The sequence below is a fragment of the Malaya genurostris genome, chromosome 3 (genome assembly GCF_030247185.1).
Source record: "Malaya genurostris strain Urasoe2022 chromosome 3, Malgen_1.1, whole genome shotgun sequence".
Classification (NCBI taxonomy): Eukaryota; Metazoa; Arthropoda; class Insecta; order Diptera; family Culicidae; genus Malaya; species Malaya genurostris.
The window spans coordinates 114304653-114322241 of record NC_080572.1 but is presented as its reverse complement, the minus strand read 5'-3'; the positions used below and the strand labels follow the sequence as shown (position 1 = coordinate 114322241).

Below are 17589 nucleotides of genomic sequence, written 5' to 3'. Positions count from 1 at the left end.
ATCCCTGCATATCACTGACAATTTTTCACGATTTGTCGACTGCGGTGCCGGTAACCGAAATCAAAAATTTGATAGCATCCGAAATAGATAGATTTCACTTCATAAATATTCTTCCACTCACCTTTTCGATTGATGCTTTTCAATTTATGATACTGTTAAAAAAGTCATAAAAATCTTTTGTGTTAATTTTCACGCAATTAAAATTTGTTTTAAGCGCTGCACAAAGTACAAGCGTCTGTTTGCTTTCATTTATGTGCATGTAATAAGATGTAAAATCACATGGTTTTTTTAAGTGTGCACGAACTCGTCAACCACCTCGATATCGTCACCGCACGCATACCATTTACATGTTGTGGCATTTAAAATTGAGTTATTTTTCAGATTAGGTTTCGATAGATTGCGTCATATTGCAAAAAAGGTCATCGATAAAATTCCAAAATTTTTGGTGTGCACATTATTATGAAACCCAGGACGATCCGAAATTAACGCTTCACCAAGTTTCCGTTTATTCTAAAAATTTCTGTGAAAATATCGAATTTTTTGAGACATTTTCAGTAAAGTTGAAATTGATTTCTTCTAAAACACACACTTAAAAAAAACCTGTGATTTTACATCTTATTAGATGCACAGAAATGGAGCGTCGAAGCTCACGCAAATTTAAGTGGAATAACATTTAATATTGTGCAAAACTCCATGCATGAAATTCATTGAAATAAAAAAAAAGGTCGCACCTGCCAGCAGAACGCAAATTACAGTCGAAACCAGTAAAATTCAAGCTCATCTAACATCAACATCATCAAGTCATTACAAATGAGATTTTCCGTCATTTGACAAATTAGGTCTTTATGAATTACATCGTATGAGGGATTAGGTCAGCAGTAAAATTCAAATTTTTTTGGTGTGCATATAGCTGATGTCAAATGCAATCTATTAACGTACAAAAATGCATATGTCGTCGCTTTGAATTTAAAGATATGCCGAAAATACGAAGTTTTCAATGATTTATGCTTTGACTTTTGGTTACGTCTTTGATCATAACTGTCATTAACAAAGTGTAATTGAAAAATTTTCTGTTCTATTTATGTTGTGATAGACGTATCTTTCTAATGATAAACAAATTTTTAAAATCGGACTACTAACAGCTGAGTTATGACCAACCAAAGTATGCGTTCCCCCTTTTTTTTCAACAGACTTTAGTTGGAACTTTGAATCATAACTTTGAATAGAATATTCGGTTTTCCATCGTTTCAAATGGATTTTATTCCGAATGAATTTATCTTTTATTAGGTAAAAAAAGTTTTGAAATCGGTCCAAAAATGGCTAAGATATAGTCAGTCAAAATTAGCGTTCCCACCGTCACCTATCATTCTGAGACACTTTGCTGAAGATACTGTACCTCAAAAACCACTTTTTCCATGAGTTATCAATTAAGAGCGTGAAATTGGGCTTTTGAACCACTGTGCATTGTAGCATTTGAATCCATAAATTTAACATCCGTTGAAGTAATATATCGTTTTCCTTCCAAGTGATTTGAAAGTGATTAATATATTGGCTGGAATGATGGGTAATAGTTCTTCTCATCCTTGTGCATTTCTCTTGGGCAATACGGAAGGAACTGCCAGAACAATCGGTTTCGTGAAACAATATGCTGATCAATGGTCGAAATCTGGAGGGAACACTGAAAATGCAAAAGATTTCTTTAACTCTCTTCATCCTCCTGTAGAAGTGAAGATAGCTCCTATATCTTAGGGTAAAGTGTTATAATATGCCCCTATTAAGAAAACATTGAGATATTTCTAAATGTACTGATATATTTTCTTCGAGAATGTAGGTATTTCTTACGCCTGAGGAACATAATTTTCAATGATTTCGGTAGAAGTGATGAGAACTGATTGATACAAACACATTTTTCAAAACGACCACATTCGCAGTTTTGTCGTGAATACGACTTACTTTACTATGGAGCGCCTTTTCTAAATTTAACTTTTAAGAGAGTGATATATTTTTGATCGTGAATATCACTTGTTGTATCTAACGAATCAACATAATTTTTGATACATGCCAGCGGAAATATGATCACAATTTTATGATAAAATTTTTGGTTGTGTGATATATTCTCAAATAATTCAAAATTAAACTTTTCTAAAATGTTTGGCATCAACGAGTATCCAAGAGGAAACCACATGACGTGCGTTCGCCTTTCTCGTATTTTGAAAGTTCATAGCTTAGTGATCTGTGGAAGGATTTATATAATCTAAACTAGCGAACCCCTGCACACTTCGTAGCGCAATAATATTATATTAGATGTAGAAAATCAAAACTACTTATTAATTTTGATGATGATTGAAGAAAAATATCATTATAATGCTCTATGATAGTGGCCTCAACCTTATTATATCGCGGACAGCAGGACAAAATATATAAACCCATGGCTTGCCGAAACGGAAACAGGCAGCGTACAATTTACTATCTGAAAAAAAACTCTAAATTCACGCTACAGACTCATAACGATTATTGACGGTAACAGAAAAGTTAAACGGATGAGAAAATCACGTTCAAATTGAAATGGCATAGTAGTGGGCATCATTGAAATGCGTGGAATGAAAACTATTTCTTCTTCTAATTTGCCATTCAAAATTGTTGTCTCGACAACATTTGCGATTAAATTTTGAACTTTTAACTTTATTCTGTACTTGTTCCTCTAGTGTCTGCACTTTATTCTGTACTTTGTGTGATTGTTTCTGTAATTTGTGTGTTTGTTCCTGTACTTCCTGTCCTTGTTTCAAAATTTGTTCCTGTGTACGCACCCGAGCGGCGAGAGGGGTATGTCTTTTAACGCACGAAATGTCATCTAATTAACGAGACGTTTTCTTTTAATCTGTACACTTCACTTATATTTACTTCTATTTTTGCATTTTGCACTACATACAACACTTTCCCTGAAGCACATAAATTTTGCGCCTGACCTAACTTCTACGCTGCACTTTGCTTTTTGCCTTAATTACTGCTTTATCACGAGTAATGGTGTCCAAGTTTTATTACGGTGTTACCCGGTCGCCCATGGAGCATTACTCTCAACAGTTGAATTAAGAAGCCCCGATAAATTCAATAAACATCCTTTTTATACTCAAAATATAACTACCTAACCAAAAGCTATACATATATTCCAGCTTTACACATATCTAGAATTCACTGCTAACTCTTAACTGCGAAATGTCCTTTTCCGGCGTATTTGTGTAAAGAAGCCCTAAATAATTCATACTGGACATTCTTGGGTTGACTAACTACCACCTATAATCAATATACATATTTTCATTGCTATGGATATACGTGAATGCAATGCGATCGCGTCGCTTGTTTACATAATCAATTAACTCGCTCGGTGGTACAGTTTTTACTGACTGATGCAATATGTTAAAATAGGCAGCCGTGAGCACTGCAATAACTTTACTATCTGTACTAGCTAAGGTACTGATCTTGATCTATGATAAAATTAGGGCTGTTGCAGCTGTACTTTCTGTACCTGCTCCAGAATTTTCTGTATTTGGTCCTGTAACTTATGTACTTATATCTGTACCATCTGCACATTCTGTACCTTTTTCTGCGCTTGTTCCTATACTTGTTTCCCTCATTTCTGTACTTGGTTTTGTACTTTCTGCCCTCGTTCCTGTACCTTTTTTATTTTTTCCTGAACTTAGCTTCTGTACTTGTTCCTTTTATTTCTGAACCTGTAGCTGACCCTGTGAATTTCTCACAGCTCAAAAATTATCTTTGGATGGACATTATTTCGAATACTCCTAAATTAGAATAATCGAACGACCCGCATGATTGCTCGAGATTAGTGAAGTAGAATGGTAGAGTGTTCTGTAAAAATGAATCATCTGACAATTGTTTTTGATTCGATCCAACATTTTTTCCCCAATTCAGTTACACACGTACACTTCGCACTTTAAAGCAGTTTTTGGCATTAAAAATGCCTTACTCTTCACTATATGGGGCCGGGTGTCAATTAAAAGTTTCAAAAATAGTCGCGTAACCTTTTTGTGTCATAATTTTGAACGTTAATAACTCGGTCATTTGTTGATGGATTGTTATAATTTAACAACCAATCGATTCGGAAACTTTTAACTTAAACATGTATGACGACGTCGTTTCAGTATTTCAATAGCATACTATTGAAAAAATGGTTGGAACCGACCTATGTTTTTATCCACCAATCCCTGTTGTGCAAAATGACGTCAACTTCTTGTTCGGCATAGAAGGCTTTGCGCCATGCATAAAAAATTAGAGTGTTGTATTCAAGACACGACCGAGCACAATAACATTGAAAATGGAACGTTTCTAAGGTCTTCATAATATATACAAAAATAAAGAGATGATGATACACTAAACTAAAAACTTTTTCAATTGACTAATTACAAACTTGCTCTAGTTTAAGCGCTTAGATTGTTGGCGAATGATAAAATTGACAATTAGATTTTTTCTTGATAATTAATTATATTCAATTTTGATCCCTTTCCACAATTTTTTACATTGTTAAGATTTTGAATAACGTCCTTTAACATACAAACTTATTAATTTTATAAACAGTCAATCGATCCAAGAGAAGATTTTATTTATTTTAACGAAAAATGTTGTACCAGTAAGCTCAGTAATAGTGTAATTTTATTAATCCTTCTTCAAAATCGTCGATAATCTTCGGAAAGTGTCGGTAAATAATATGGCAACAATACGAGGAAGAAAAATGTGAAACAGTCCGCATAAAATATTTAGTTACTTACATTAATTTTCGCTTTGGCATATTAGGAATATACGAAATGGATACGCAACAAAATTCAGAAATTTTGTTCATATTGTAACTTGATGTTATTAACACATGAATGAACATTGTCATAGTTACAACGCGTGTTTTGAAGCAAATAATAATTGAACTGAAACTGGCGGTTAACCAAATTCTACGAGGGTTGCTATTCAAACGATACATGTAAAATCGCAAGTAAACTTACCTTTAGTATATCTTTGATACTATATGATATTGTATCTAATTGTACTGTATATGTGAGCCTGTGGAACTCATTTATACTACCAAACCGAGGAGGCCGCTTTTAGATAAGTTTCAGAATTTAATTTTGAATCTTTTGAAGCGTTTAATACCTGGTGGGACAACAACTTGTTCAGTCACATATAATGAAGAAGAAGTTTCTATGATTATCATAATAACACAACTTTATACTGAATCCATTTTCGCGCCACCGTTTTGTTCGTATGGGAATGGAGATTTAAGTATGCAAACCGATCCGTTGACAAATTAAAACATTTTTAGGCTTACAATATTGAAGCTTTGGAATCATTTAAATGAGGAAATTCCATTAACAAATCATCGAGGAACAAGCGCTGTAAATTAGATCCGAATTAGATCTATTGCCGATAATACTAAATTAGCCTGATAGTTACCAGAGAACCAAAATAAAATACTCAATTCAAATAAATTTTTCAATGGAATGCAATTGAAATATTCAAATGACGTTTTCTCATAAGTTTAAGTTAAATGTTTCCGAATCGATTGGTTGTTGAATTATATAAATCCATCAACAAATAACTGAGGTATGAGCGTTCAAAATTATGACAGAAAAATGTTACGCGATTAGTTTTGCATGTTTTAATTTGACACCCAGCCTCGGGAAGCGAAGTGTAAGGCATTTTAAATGGCAAAATCGACCAAAAATTTGCTAAATACGTGGGATATTTCAAAAGAATCGGAAACCACGCTGATTCGGTTTTTCAATAGCTAGATGATATATAAGATACTCAAGCGAACACGATGTTGCGCAGACAGCAGGAAGTTTCACCAACACATAATGCAAAAGCGACAATCCAGCAAGTGAACGCATATACAATCCAGTCATCAGCTCACTGGACGAGCTACTTGTTTCATTCGCAGTCAAACATCAACTAGGCAAAGAAATATTGTGCAGCCTATATTTATAGATTTCTCTTCATACTACGCAGAACGATGTGGTGTTTTTTATGCATGACGCAAAGCCTCCTATGCCGAACAATAAGTTGACGTCATTTTGTAAAGCAGGGATTGGTGGATGAAAACATAGGTCGATTCCAACCATTTTTTCAATAGTATGCTATTGAAATACTGAAACGACGTCGTCATACATGTTTAAGTTAAAAGTTTCCGAATCGATTGGTTGTTAAATTATAACAATCCATCAACAAATGACCGAGTTATTAACGTTCAAAATTATGACACAAAAAGGTTACGCGGCTATTTTTGAAACTTTTAATTGACACCCGGCCCCGTATAGTGAAGAGTAAGGCATTTTTAATGCCAAAAACACCGTATCGTTATGCGTAGTATGAAGAGAAATCTATAAATATAGGCTGCACAATATTTCTTTGCCTAGTTGATGTTTGACTGTGAATGAAACAAGTAGCTTGTCCAGTGAGCTGATGACTGGATTGTTCACTTGCTGGATTGTCGCTTTTGCATTATGTGTTGGTGAAATTTCCTGTTGTCTGTGCAACACCGTGTTCGCTTGAGTATCTTATGTATCATCTAGCTATTGAAAAACCGAATCAGCGTGGTTTCCGATTCTTTTGAAATATCCCACGTATTTAGCAAATTTTTGGTCGATTTTGCCATTTAAAATGCCTTACACTTCGCTTCCCGAGGCTGGGTGTCAATTTAAAACATGCAAAACTAATCGCGTAACATTTTTCTGTCATAATTTCTAACGCTTATAACTCAGTCATTTGTTGATGGATTTATATAATTCAACAACCAATCGATTTGGAAACATTTAACTTAAACTTATGAGATAACGTCATTTGAATATTTCAATTGCATACCATTGAAAAACTGGTTTGAATTGAGTATTTTATTTTGGTTTTCTGGTAACTGTCAGGCCAATTTAGAATTATCGGCGATAGATTTTTGGATCTAGGTGCAGCGCTTGTTCCTCGATGATTTGTTAATGGATTTTCCTAATTTAAATGATTCCAAAGATTCAATATTGTAAGCTTCAAAATGTTTTAATTTGGCAGCGGATCGGTTTGCATACTTAATAAAGTTGTATTCATCCTTTTCATTGAATGTGACTGAACAAGTTTTGTCCCACCAGGAATTAAACGCTTCAAAAGATTCAAAATTAAATTCTGAAACTTATCTAAAAGCGGAATCCTCGGTTTAGTAGTATAAATGAGTTCCACAGGCTCACATATACAGAACAATTAGATGCAATATCATATAGTATCAAAGATAAGCTCAAGGTAAGTTTATTTGCGATTTTACATGTATCGTTTGAATAGGAACCCTCGTAGAATTTGGTTAACCGCCAGTTTCAGTTCAATTATTATTTGTTTCAAAACAATAAGCGTCTGATGGTTACACGCGTTGAAACTATGACAATGTTCATTCATGTGTTAATAACATCAAGTTACAATATGAACAAAATTTCGGAATTTTGTTGCGTATCCATTTCGTATATTCCTAATATGCCAAAGCGAAAATCAATGTAAGTAACTAAATATTTTATGCGGACTGTGAACGACCATTATTATGTTAAAACTGGGGGTAAATAAACGATATAAATCAAATCAAATTAATAAGTTTGTACGTTTCTCGAAAATTATCATCATAAAATAAAATAGTTTCATTTGTTCAGGTTTAAATCTTTAGGTTGTTTGTATCTAAAATTGAGCTTTCAAGTAACTTTGCAGTGTAGTGAAGTTTAGTGTATCATCATCATTATCATCTTTATTTTTGTATTTATCATGAAGACCCTAGAAACGTTTCATTTTTAATGTTATTGTGCTCGGTCGTGCCTTGAATACAACCCTTTAATTTTTTTTATTCATCAACATAATCACCTTTTAGGGTGATACAATGGTTCCAACGTTTTTCCAATTTTTCAATAACATGTATAAAAAAATTATCTTTCGCTTCAAAATAAGCTTCAGTTTCAACGATGACCTCCTCATTTGAGCCAAATCGTTTTCCCTGGAGCATTTTTTTAAGATCAGCAAAGAGCTAGCAGTCACTGGGGGCTAAATCTGGCGAGTATGGGGGGTGGGGAAGCAGATCAAAGCCCAATTCGTTCAATTTCGCCATTGTTTTCATCGACTTGTGGCAGGGTGCATTTTATTCCATCGAAAGCAATCGCGGCACCCACTTGGAAAAAACCTCTTTCATGCTCAATTTTTTATGAAGAATAGTAAATACACTTCCATATGATATCTGTGTCATCTCTGAAATATCACGGAGCTTCACTTTACGATCTTTCAATATAATTTTTGTCACTTCACTCACATTTTCCGGTGTAACGGCTTCGACAGGTCTACCCGAGCGTTCCGCGTCATTTGTGTCGGTACGACCACATTTAAACTCGGCGAACCACCGACAAATCGTTGCTTTTGATGGACAAGAGTCATTAATTAGATTACATTTTTCAATCCATTGTTTTTCTTGCACGGTGTTTTTACCCATTAAAAAACAATGATAACTCTGTTTCTGGTCGGATCGACTTAAAATTTTGACCCGTTTCAAGCAAAGGTTAGTACTCTAGAAAGACGTGGTTACTGGTTTACTACGAGCGCCATCTCTGCATTAGTCTCGGGACTTATTAATCCATGTGTTATAACGGTTTGTTTACTTATTTTGAACATACTTCTGATGTTATTTGTTTTTCAAGAAAGCTATAATAACAATTAAATAATAATCATCAGATATTATTGTTATTATCATTGTTGGTGGGGACGGGTATAGCGTGATGGGTAAGTCGATGCCCTTCACGCCGCCCGCCTGGGTTCGATTCCCAACCCCGCACATAGGGTCAGAAAGTTTTTCTGGCCCGAAGAGGCGAATGACATTAATGTTAAAGCCTCTATAATTGAAACAAAAAAAAAAAAAAATTGTTGGTTTTCCTATATTTTGAATTCGTGCCAGGTTTTTCAATACTTATTATGAACTGTTAGTGATAATATAATGTATAGTGGAATTAAAGTTTTTGGTATATTCCCATTTTTTTCCATTTTGTCGATTAGCTTGAATCCGTGCTGAATAAACGAAATTTCGAATAATTGATTTTATAATTTCAAATCTCTATACAAAATTTGTCCATTTGTCCATTATTATTAGTATTATTTTCATATTTATAATAATAATAATAATAATAATAATAATAATAATAATAATAATAATAATAATTATTATTATTATTATTATTATTATTATTATTATTATTATTATTATTATTATTATTATTATTATTGCAATTGACGCTTACTGAAATTTCGAGGAGAATCAGATATCTTCGCACTTAATAGTTTTCAATAAAATTAACTACAAATTTTTTGTACCTAGCGTATATTAGCAAATTAATGAGGAAATGTTTCAAGTTTAGAATAAGAAGTTTTAGAATAGTAGCTGTTTAATGTAACTAATCTGTACTTTAATGTAGGTGCATCGTTTCAAACTCTAGTAGTGAAAAAGGGAAATGCTTGCACAATTCACACAATCGATCAACTATCTGATATTCCGAAGTGTGCCAGTTTTTTTCGTAGTCACGACATCTAGTTATGTCTCTGACATTACCCACCCCCTTTTTTCGCTTGCCCTAGACATAATGCCCCGCAACCGTATAATATGTATGTGTGTGTGTCTGTGTGTGCACTTTTCGAAGATATTTATACGCGCTCCATTTGCTCAGAGATGGCTGAACCGATTTTAACAAACCTATGCTCGTTTGAAAGGTACTGTCGGGCTATTGATCAAGTTCGAAGATCAAATAGCTGTGACTTTTGGTTCCGAAGATATAATGGTATAAGTGACGTAACCGACAAAATACGTCGTTTTTTACCGCTCTAATAAATATAAGGGTGCCAATACTTTGGGATCACCTCTAATTTCGTAAAGGGCTATTGTTTAGAAGTTTAAGCATCTCGAAAAAAGTCCTTATGCAAAATTTGAGCTAAATCGGACATGAGTAAGTGGTCCAGCGGTTAAAGTTTGAATATTTTCGATCTTGAAAAAGCAACATAGGGAGAAGTACATGAAATTTCCGAAATCGAAAGGTTGGAAAAATGATGCTGACTGTGTGACATAAACATTGAAACATGCTTTTGTGAACTACTCGAATCAATCTGAATCAATTGCTGTCAAAATTAGTGTCCGAAATTATTAATTAAAAGTAAGAAATATATTTTCATGAGACTGTTATGAAGGAAGAGAAAGGCATTATTACATCACTAAGTGGATTAAGAAAGGGTTTTTCAGTTGCCTACTGATAATGACTATCGATTTGTGTAGTTTTGAGGCCAGTTTAGAACAGTTCTACGTTTTTTGTTTCGCCGGTTTAAGTGACGGTGTACAATCTTGAACACACTTTACCCTATAACTCCGGAACCGGAAGTGTGAAGTCGGAAGGTAATGGTTTGTATTATATTAAGCATCATCAAATATCTTTGATTTCCGCAATTGTTGACTATTTTTTCTATTTAGGACATTTGTCAGTTTGAATGGAAAAAAAAGTTTTAAAAAGTGCATTTTTCTTTTTGATTTGGTTGACAAAAACTAAAGGCCCATAAGTTGTCACACATTTATATCACTGAAATAGATTATTTTTTCGATAATGGTACTTAATTAAAGTGTATACATAAAAGTGAGACTTAACGGAATCTAGAAGAGATGATATTTTCTGGCAAAGAATTTTTCTAATGTCGGTAACCAAAGGATCTGAATTCAGTAATAGCTGAGTTGAGCTGAGTTGAAGTAGATCGCCCGTAGTTGCACTTCGTGATTGACCTAATGAGTGGAAATGTACAATGACATGCAGACGGCGCTTGGATCGGCTTCAGTTTTCCAATCTAATGCTTGACATTTGCGTTGCCTATTTGTATGAGCACAGTGATGTTATTGATACACACACATACACACATACAGACATTTTCCGATCTCGTCGAACTGCGTCGAATGATATATAACACTATGGGTCTCCGAAGCTCCGTTCGAAAGTCGAATTTTCCAGCAATTCTAATACCTTTCTATAGAGAAAGACAAAAACCTTTCTTAGTTCACTTAGTGGAATTTTCATAGATCTTGAAAAATCACCATGAAATTTCCGAAATCGAAAAAAAAATTTGATGCCAAAAGGCTTAGAATTGCATGAAACGTCGAGATTTAGCGTCATCTCGAAAAAAAACGTTTTTTTTAAATCGACTTTTTGGGAAGTCCCAGAAAGTACATTTTTTAAAAAAAAAATTTTTTTTTTAGATGACACTAAATCTCGACGTTTCATGCAGTTTTGAGAATTTTGGCATCAAAAATAATTTTCGATTTTGGAAATTTCATGTACTCCCCCCTATGGTGCTTTTTCAAGATCGAAAATTGTCAATCCTTTACCGCCGAGCAGCACCCCTTCCGCATGTACGATTTAGCTCAAATTTTGCATGAGGGCTTTTTTCGAGGTGCTTAAACATTTGAGCACTAGAGCTTTACGAAAATAGAGGTGATCCCAAAATTTTGGACCCTTATATATAAAAGCGGTAAAAATCAACGTGTTTTGTCGGTTACGTCACTTATACCATTATATCTCTGGAACCAAAAGTCACAGCCATTTGCTCTTCGAACTTGATCAATGGTTCGATAGAAGCTTTCAAACGAGCCTAAGTTTGTTAAAATCGGTTGAGCCATCTCCGAGAATCTTGCGCGGTAAAAAAACAACGCGTTTTGTCAGTTGCGTCACTTTTACCATCATATCTCTGGAACAAAAAGTCACAGCCATTTGATTTTCAAACTTGATCAATGGCCTAACAATAGCTTTCAAACGGGCCACAATCTTAGACTGTTAAAATCGGTTCAGCCATCTCTGAGAAAATTGAGCGGTAAAAATATCTTCGAAAAGTGCTTACACATACACACACACTCACACACTTACACTCACACACACATACACACACTCTCTCACACACACACACACACACACACACACACACACACACACACACACACACACACACAGAGAGAGAGAGAGAGATTTTCCGATCTCGTCGAACTGAGTCGAATGGTATATAACACTGTGGGTCTCCGAGGCTCCGTTCGAAAGTCGGTTTTTCCAGCAATTCTAATCTTTTCATAGAGAAAGGCAAAAAGCAATTTCACTACTAACACCTGCACTATCACTCAAAATTACTATTTCAACCAAATTTTTAACTATACGTATCAAACAACACATTGAAATTATACTATAATATATTAGCAGCACCAGGATACCGCATAGCACTCCCAGTGATGCCAACTCTCCAAAGGATCTGAATTCAGAAATAGTGTATGAAATAAATCTGTGTTTGTTGCTGTTCTTGGACTTTTTCTACACGCAGAGAAAAATATTGTAAAGATAACAAAATTTGGGGCTCACACAACGAATTATTGTATTGAAATAGTGACAAAAGAAAATCAGGTTTGATATAGCAAATATTGCTGCTTGAAACAACAAAACATGATAATTAATTTTTCTCAACGAATTAATATGATTCAATCCATATTTTGATAAAAATAACAAATATTTTACTTGTGCGTTTCTGTCAATTTCTTGACAAACAATTTCGTAGTAAATTCAATTTAGAAAATTAGTTCGGAATGAACGAACTCTATTTAAAATTAATAATTGAGCGCTTCGAATGTACTTACTTTTTAGTAGAAATAAATGAACTTAAATTTAGTTATTTCAACTCACATTTTGTATGTTATAATCATGCATTTTTGTTTGTTTAAAGAATAAAATGATTTCTTTCAAACTAATTCGGAAGGTAATTTTTGATAGCACTTTTATTTCGCTTTCAAATTCATAAAAATCATGTTTTTGATCGAAATTACTAAATTTCAAGACATGTAGCCCTTTTGTCGCAACGCAAGACGATCCAATCATTCACATACCACAAGCCCTGGTCTTTAAATTAGTATTCAATGGCTTGGTGCTTCATCAGTCCGGTGAAGATCTCTGCATCAAATATTTTGTTGTGAAAAAATCTGTTATGTAATGTAAATTTTCATAAATATCATGAATTTACAATACATACGCTTCATTTTTTTTAAATTCCTGAAAAATGAAAGAAGTAGATAAAATTTCATTTAAAAAACGTACACAAACTTTATCCGTGGGAAAAAATGCTCTGGCTTATTCGCGCGGGAAAAAATTGCAATGGTTTATAAGAAATAAAACTTGTATGGTTCAATTAAGCAGTAAAGTTAGTTTTATCATAATACAAATTCGATCATAGATAAATTGAACCAAATTGTTTCTTAATATAAACGTATAGCAGGATTTAATCAACGTAGACATGGTCGATAACATCAACTCAACTTTGGTTGACATATAATAAATAGTTAGTTTAATTCATCAATAAAATCATCCGAAACAAATACTTTGTTCATTTGACTAGACCAAAATTTTGGTTCAAATCAAACAGAGAAAATTGTTGATGTTGAAGGAAAAAATTAGCTCAAAACAATCATATTCTAGCTGGAAAGCATTATAAATCAAATTTAAAAATCTACTAACAGATTTGTTATTTTAAACATGTTCCATTTCTCTGCGTGTAGTGTAGTTTTGTCTAGAATCGTTAATATTTTTGTTATTTGATTCAGCAGCTTCTTTAGATAATTCACGAACGGATATTATAGCGTTATCAATCACATCTGAACCATGAACCAATGCTTTGTGTTAATATGGCGGCATATTAAACCATGGATACTCTTGTACTAGCGATCTGGCAGTGTTAATCGCAAAGATTTGGAACGCATCTTTTCTAATATTATAGCCTGACGCTAAACACTGAAATATTACGTGTTACTTATCAACAAGTTCTCTATTCAATACAGTAACTTCCTCAAACGATGTTGGAATTCTATAAAATTTTCCGAGCCGTATTGCTATCATTCGAGTTTCCAGAGCCTCTACTGCGTTGTTTGTCTATTATAAGTCCTAGTCTGGATCTAAGTTCTAGCTGGATCTACTTTTTTCTGTGGGATAAGGATTCTTTCTCTTGAACTGCTCTAGCCTGCGATGCTTTTTGAGATCTAACCTATGGGCAAGATGAAGAAAGTATTTAAAAAAAACGAATTCAGGAATGTCCAGGTGACATCCAAATTTGAATCTGGTTTCTTCTGCTCTTTTTCCAGGCCATTATAATGTTTATTCATCTCTTTAGGTTTATCACCACATAAATAACATTTACACGACGACGTTTCATTTAGCGCGTTGCACATGATAAGAAATAATTAAAACTAACAATTAAAAATATTTAAAAAGCACAAAGTTACCTTGCCATCTACCAGAACGTAACTATGAGCTAAAATTGTAATGATTCAGGAATCAATACAACAACAACATCCGAAGACGCGCAAGGTAAACAAAAACATGCACTCACTATATTCAACCTAGCGCGCTTATAGGCAAAATCTGGCAGCTAAATTAACATGACTTCCCCCAACACACTAGTATCCTGGTTACTTCTGGAATTTTGTGGGAAGTCAGTTGAACCTCTATCGGAAGATAATGTTTTTCATGAAAATAGACATAAAAACCACATATAGCTCAGGCATCATTTTTGGACCTTTAACTATACACACGAACCCAACAACTGGCAGGAAGCTTACTACTAACCTGTTTCTTGAATATCCATAACAGAATCGGGTTTTGATTGATTGTAATAGTTACTGTACAACAAAACTTATCAACCGTTTACTATGTGCGCGCAAAAAAAATATCACTTCCACATCAGTCAACTTTCAAAGCTGAAAAGCCAAACGAAACTTGAGCAAAATTGATCAACGGGATCATTTACCATTGATCAATTTTGCTTAAGTTTCGGCATTATCTGAAGACAATCAAGGAAAAATAACAAATTTGAAAAATTAAATAGTTAATTTTTCTTATTTTTGGCCTCTGGCAGAACCACTGTGCAGCGTAGCTTTTGCGTAATAATGGGCCCGGGGGCAAAATTTTTAGGTGCCCCTAACAAACTGAATGCCCTGTTTTTTTTTTGCTCGCTGAGTCCCGTCAAGGGCCCCCTGAAACCATGTGCCCAGGGGCACGTGCCCCCGCTGCGCCTCTGTAAAAGCGGCTCTGCATCATACTGCGTTTTTGTTTGACAAGCCAATGAAAACAGTAGTAGAATAGGTTCAGCACAGTCTGAAATGCCAATGCTCGAAAAACAATTGATAGGCTACGTATTGTAAATCAAATAAATCACACGGTAATCTTAAAACTTTTGATAAGATTAAAATGCATCACGGCTGTACTATCGTAAAATTCTTCCGGATATTCTTAATACTAAACGAATACTGCTAAATGAATCGGACATCGGAAATCGAACACTCTTAAACAAAACTAAATTCATATGATTGTTTTTTCTTTATTTATAAATACATATATTGTAATCGTTATGAAATATTGGATAATTTACTCAAGCATCCGAAAACTTTTTTTTTAAACAAATAGACTACTAAGCTGTCATGTCATGCACTCCTGGCAGGTGCAAGTAGCTAATTCGGCCTCTCTACAGGTCATAGTGTCAATATCAAAAAGTAAAGAGTCCGCGCATTCTTGTTCACCCCGATTTTCACCATTCACGCAAACGAAGAATGATGTGCAACTCTCTTCATGCGGAATATAATGCATTCCATTCGGTTGACACTCAGTTATTATGGGTGTAACATGCTAGAAAATAAACCCATCGTCAGCATAGTTTATGATCATTTCTAAGGATTTTTTTAATAATAATTATACTTACATCACAATCCACATTTTCAGGAAAATCACATTTTCTGGTATCAGGGTTGAACAGCATACCACCCGCACAACTTTGTGCAGTTGAGGTACGATTGAAACATATAAAGTAACTAGAGCAGTCTGTAAGGTCTGGGACGAACGTTGGTACCGACGGATTAACGTTGCTAGGGCAGCTGCGGTCACAAGAGTTGTCATCTGGTATTTCACACCGCCTACTCTCAGGATTAAAGAAAAGTTCCGGTGCGCATTCCATCAAGAAACCTTCGCCGTCGAAACAAGCAGTATATTTGCCACACTCATATTCGATAGGAAAATTCTCGACTGTTTCACTTGGCTCTAACATCAAAGTCATTTGTGTTTCCGTTTCATCAGGGCCTGTTGGAGATTCCGGCGTAGTAATAGTCGTAGGCTCCTCGTTCGGGTCACCACAAAGAAGGCAGATCACATTCCAGGAATGATCACACTTTTGTTCTTCCTCGTTAAAATACAAATCATTCGGGCAGCGACCAGGTACTGGCATTTGGCGAGTACAGACGAAATATCTATCGCAGGCCGTAAAATCGTTAATGAAGAGACCATCGGGCTTTCCGGTACACCTGTTTGCCAAAGATGGTATCACACATAAAACGGCAATCGTGGCCAAAGTAATAGAAATCGATGCTTTTAACATTACACTGTTTTTTTTGTTTGACAAACCGATGAAAAGAGTAGCAGAATATGATCAGCACAGCCCGAAATGCCATTGCTTAAATAGCAATTGCTAGGCTACGTATTGTAAATCAAATAACTCACACGGTAATCTTACAGCTCTTGATAAGATATTTGATGTAGGTTTCAAAAAGATTGAAATGGGCCATGGCTGTACGATAGGAAATTTCAAGATATTCTTATGTTCAACGAATTCTGCGAATTGAATCGGACCATTGAAAACAACTAAAAGAACGGCATATATTGCAAAATTGGTTCTTACCCTTCAATTAGTATAACGAGTCCTTTCAATAATGATGCGATTTAGATGTATAATGAAACAAAATTAAATCCATAAGATAAAACTATAATGGAATTTATTACTATAACTCAGAATAAAAACTCAATACCGCGAAAAAGATTAGCGTTCAGTCGCTTTTATAATAACTGGTTGCTTTTTTATGAGCCCCGAACACTAATTTCAAATCCAAAAGTAGGATCTAGATAATATTTAATAGCAGTCAGTAGCACTATAGGCTTTTTCTTTTATATTAAAGCTTTTACAAATCGGTTCAGTCATCTCTGAAGAACAACAGGCAGTCGCAGTTTATACACAGTCTCTGCATCCCATTCGAAATTGGAAATAATGCATACATTTCCTTGAGCAGAAAAAAATTTTCTCAGTCCAAATTACCTTCAATTTTCTGCTTCAATACGGCTCTGTATTTATTTGCTGATATGACAATCGGCAATATTCAATACAATCACTCGATCACCGTAGCTCAGATTAAATCCATTAGTCGGGAAGCCCGAATTAATCTTCTGGTTAGCTCTCTATCGATTGTGTCAGACCATTAATAAGTCACGTTGCATTCGCATCCCCTTCGAGGTATCTCCCCAGCAAATTTCTTTGATAATAAGTAGTATAACGACCAATAACATTTTCAGAGACTACCCCAATGGCGGCGTTCAGTGAGATTGTGTTGTAGGGAAAGATGGGGCAAAACGCATTCCCTTCGGAAATGTTGCTATATCTTAAGTAAAGAGTATAAAACGTGAAAGTTTCATACACGAAACCATTATTTCTCGTAATTCCAAACAA

At 34.6% G+C, this 17589-nt stretch overlaps 1 protein-coding gene across 1 annotated transcript; it reads right to left on the bottom strand.

Annotated features, from left to right (window-relative positions):
- Positions 1 to 15403: 15403 nt before the first annotated feature.
- Positions 15404 to 16505, bottom strand: LOC131434868 (peritrophin-1-like). The gene is made up of 2 exons (XM_058602087.1): positions 15802 to 16505; positions 15404 to 15728 (listed from the first exon to the last, which is right to left on the bottom strand). Exons 1-2 carry the CDS (start codon positions 16468 to 16470, stop codon positions 15522 to 15524), a joined length of 876 nt encoding a protein of 291 aa, XP_058458070.1. The 5' UTR covers positions 16471 to 16505; the 3' UTR covers positions 15404 to 15521.
- Positions 16506 to 17589: the final 1084 nt, after the last annotated feature.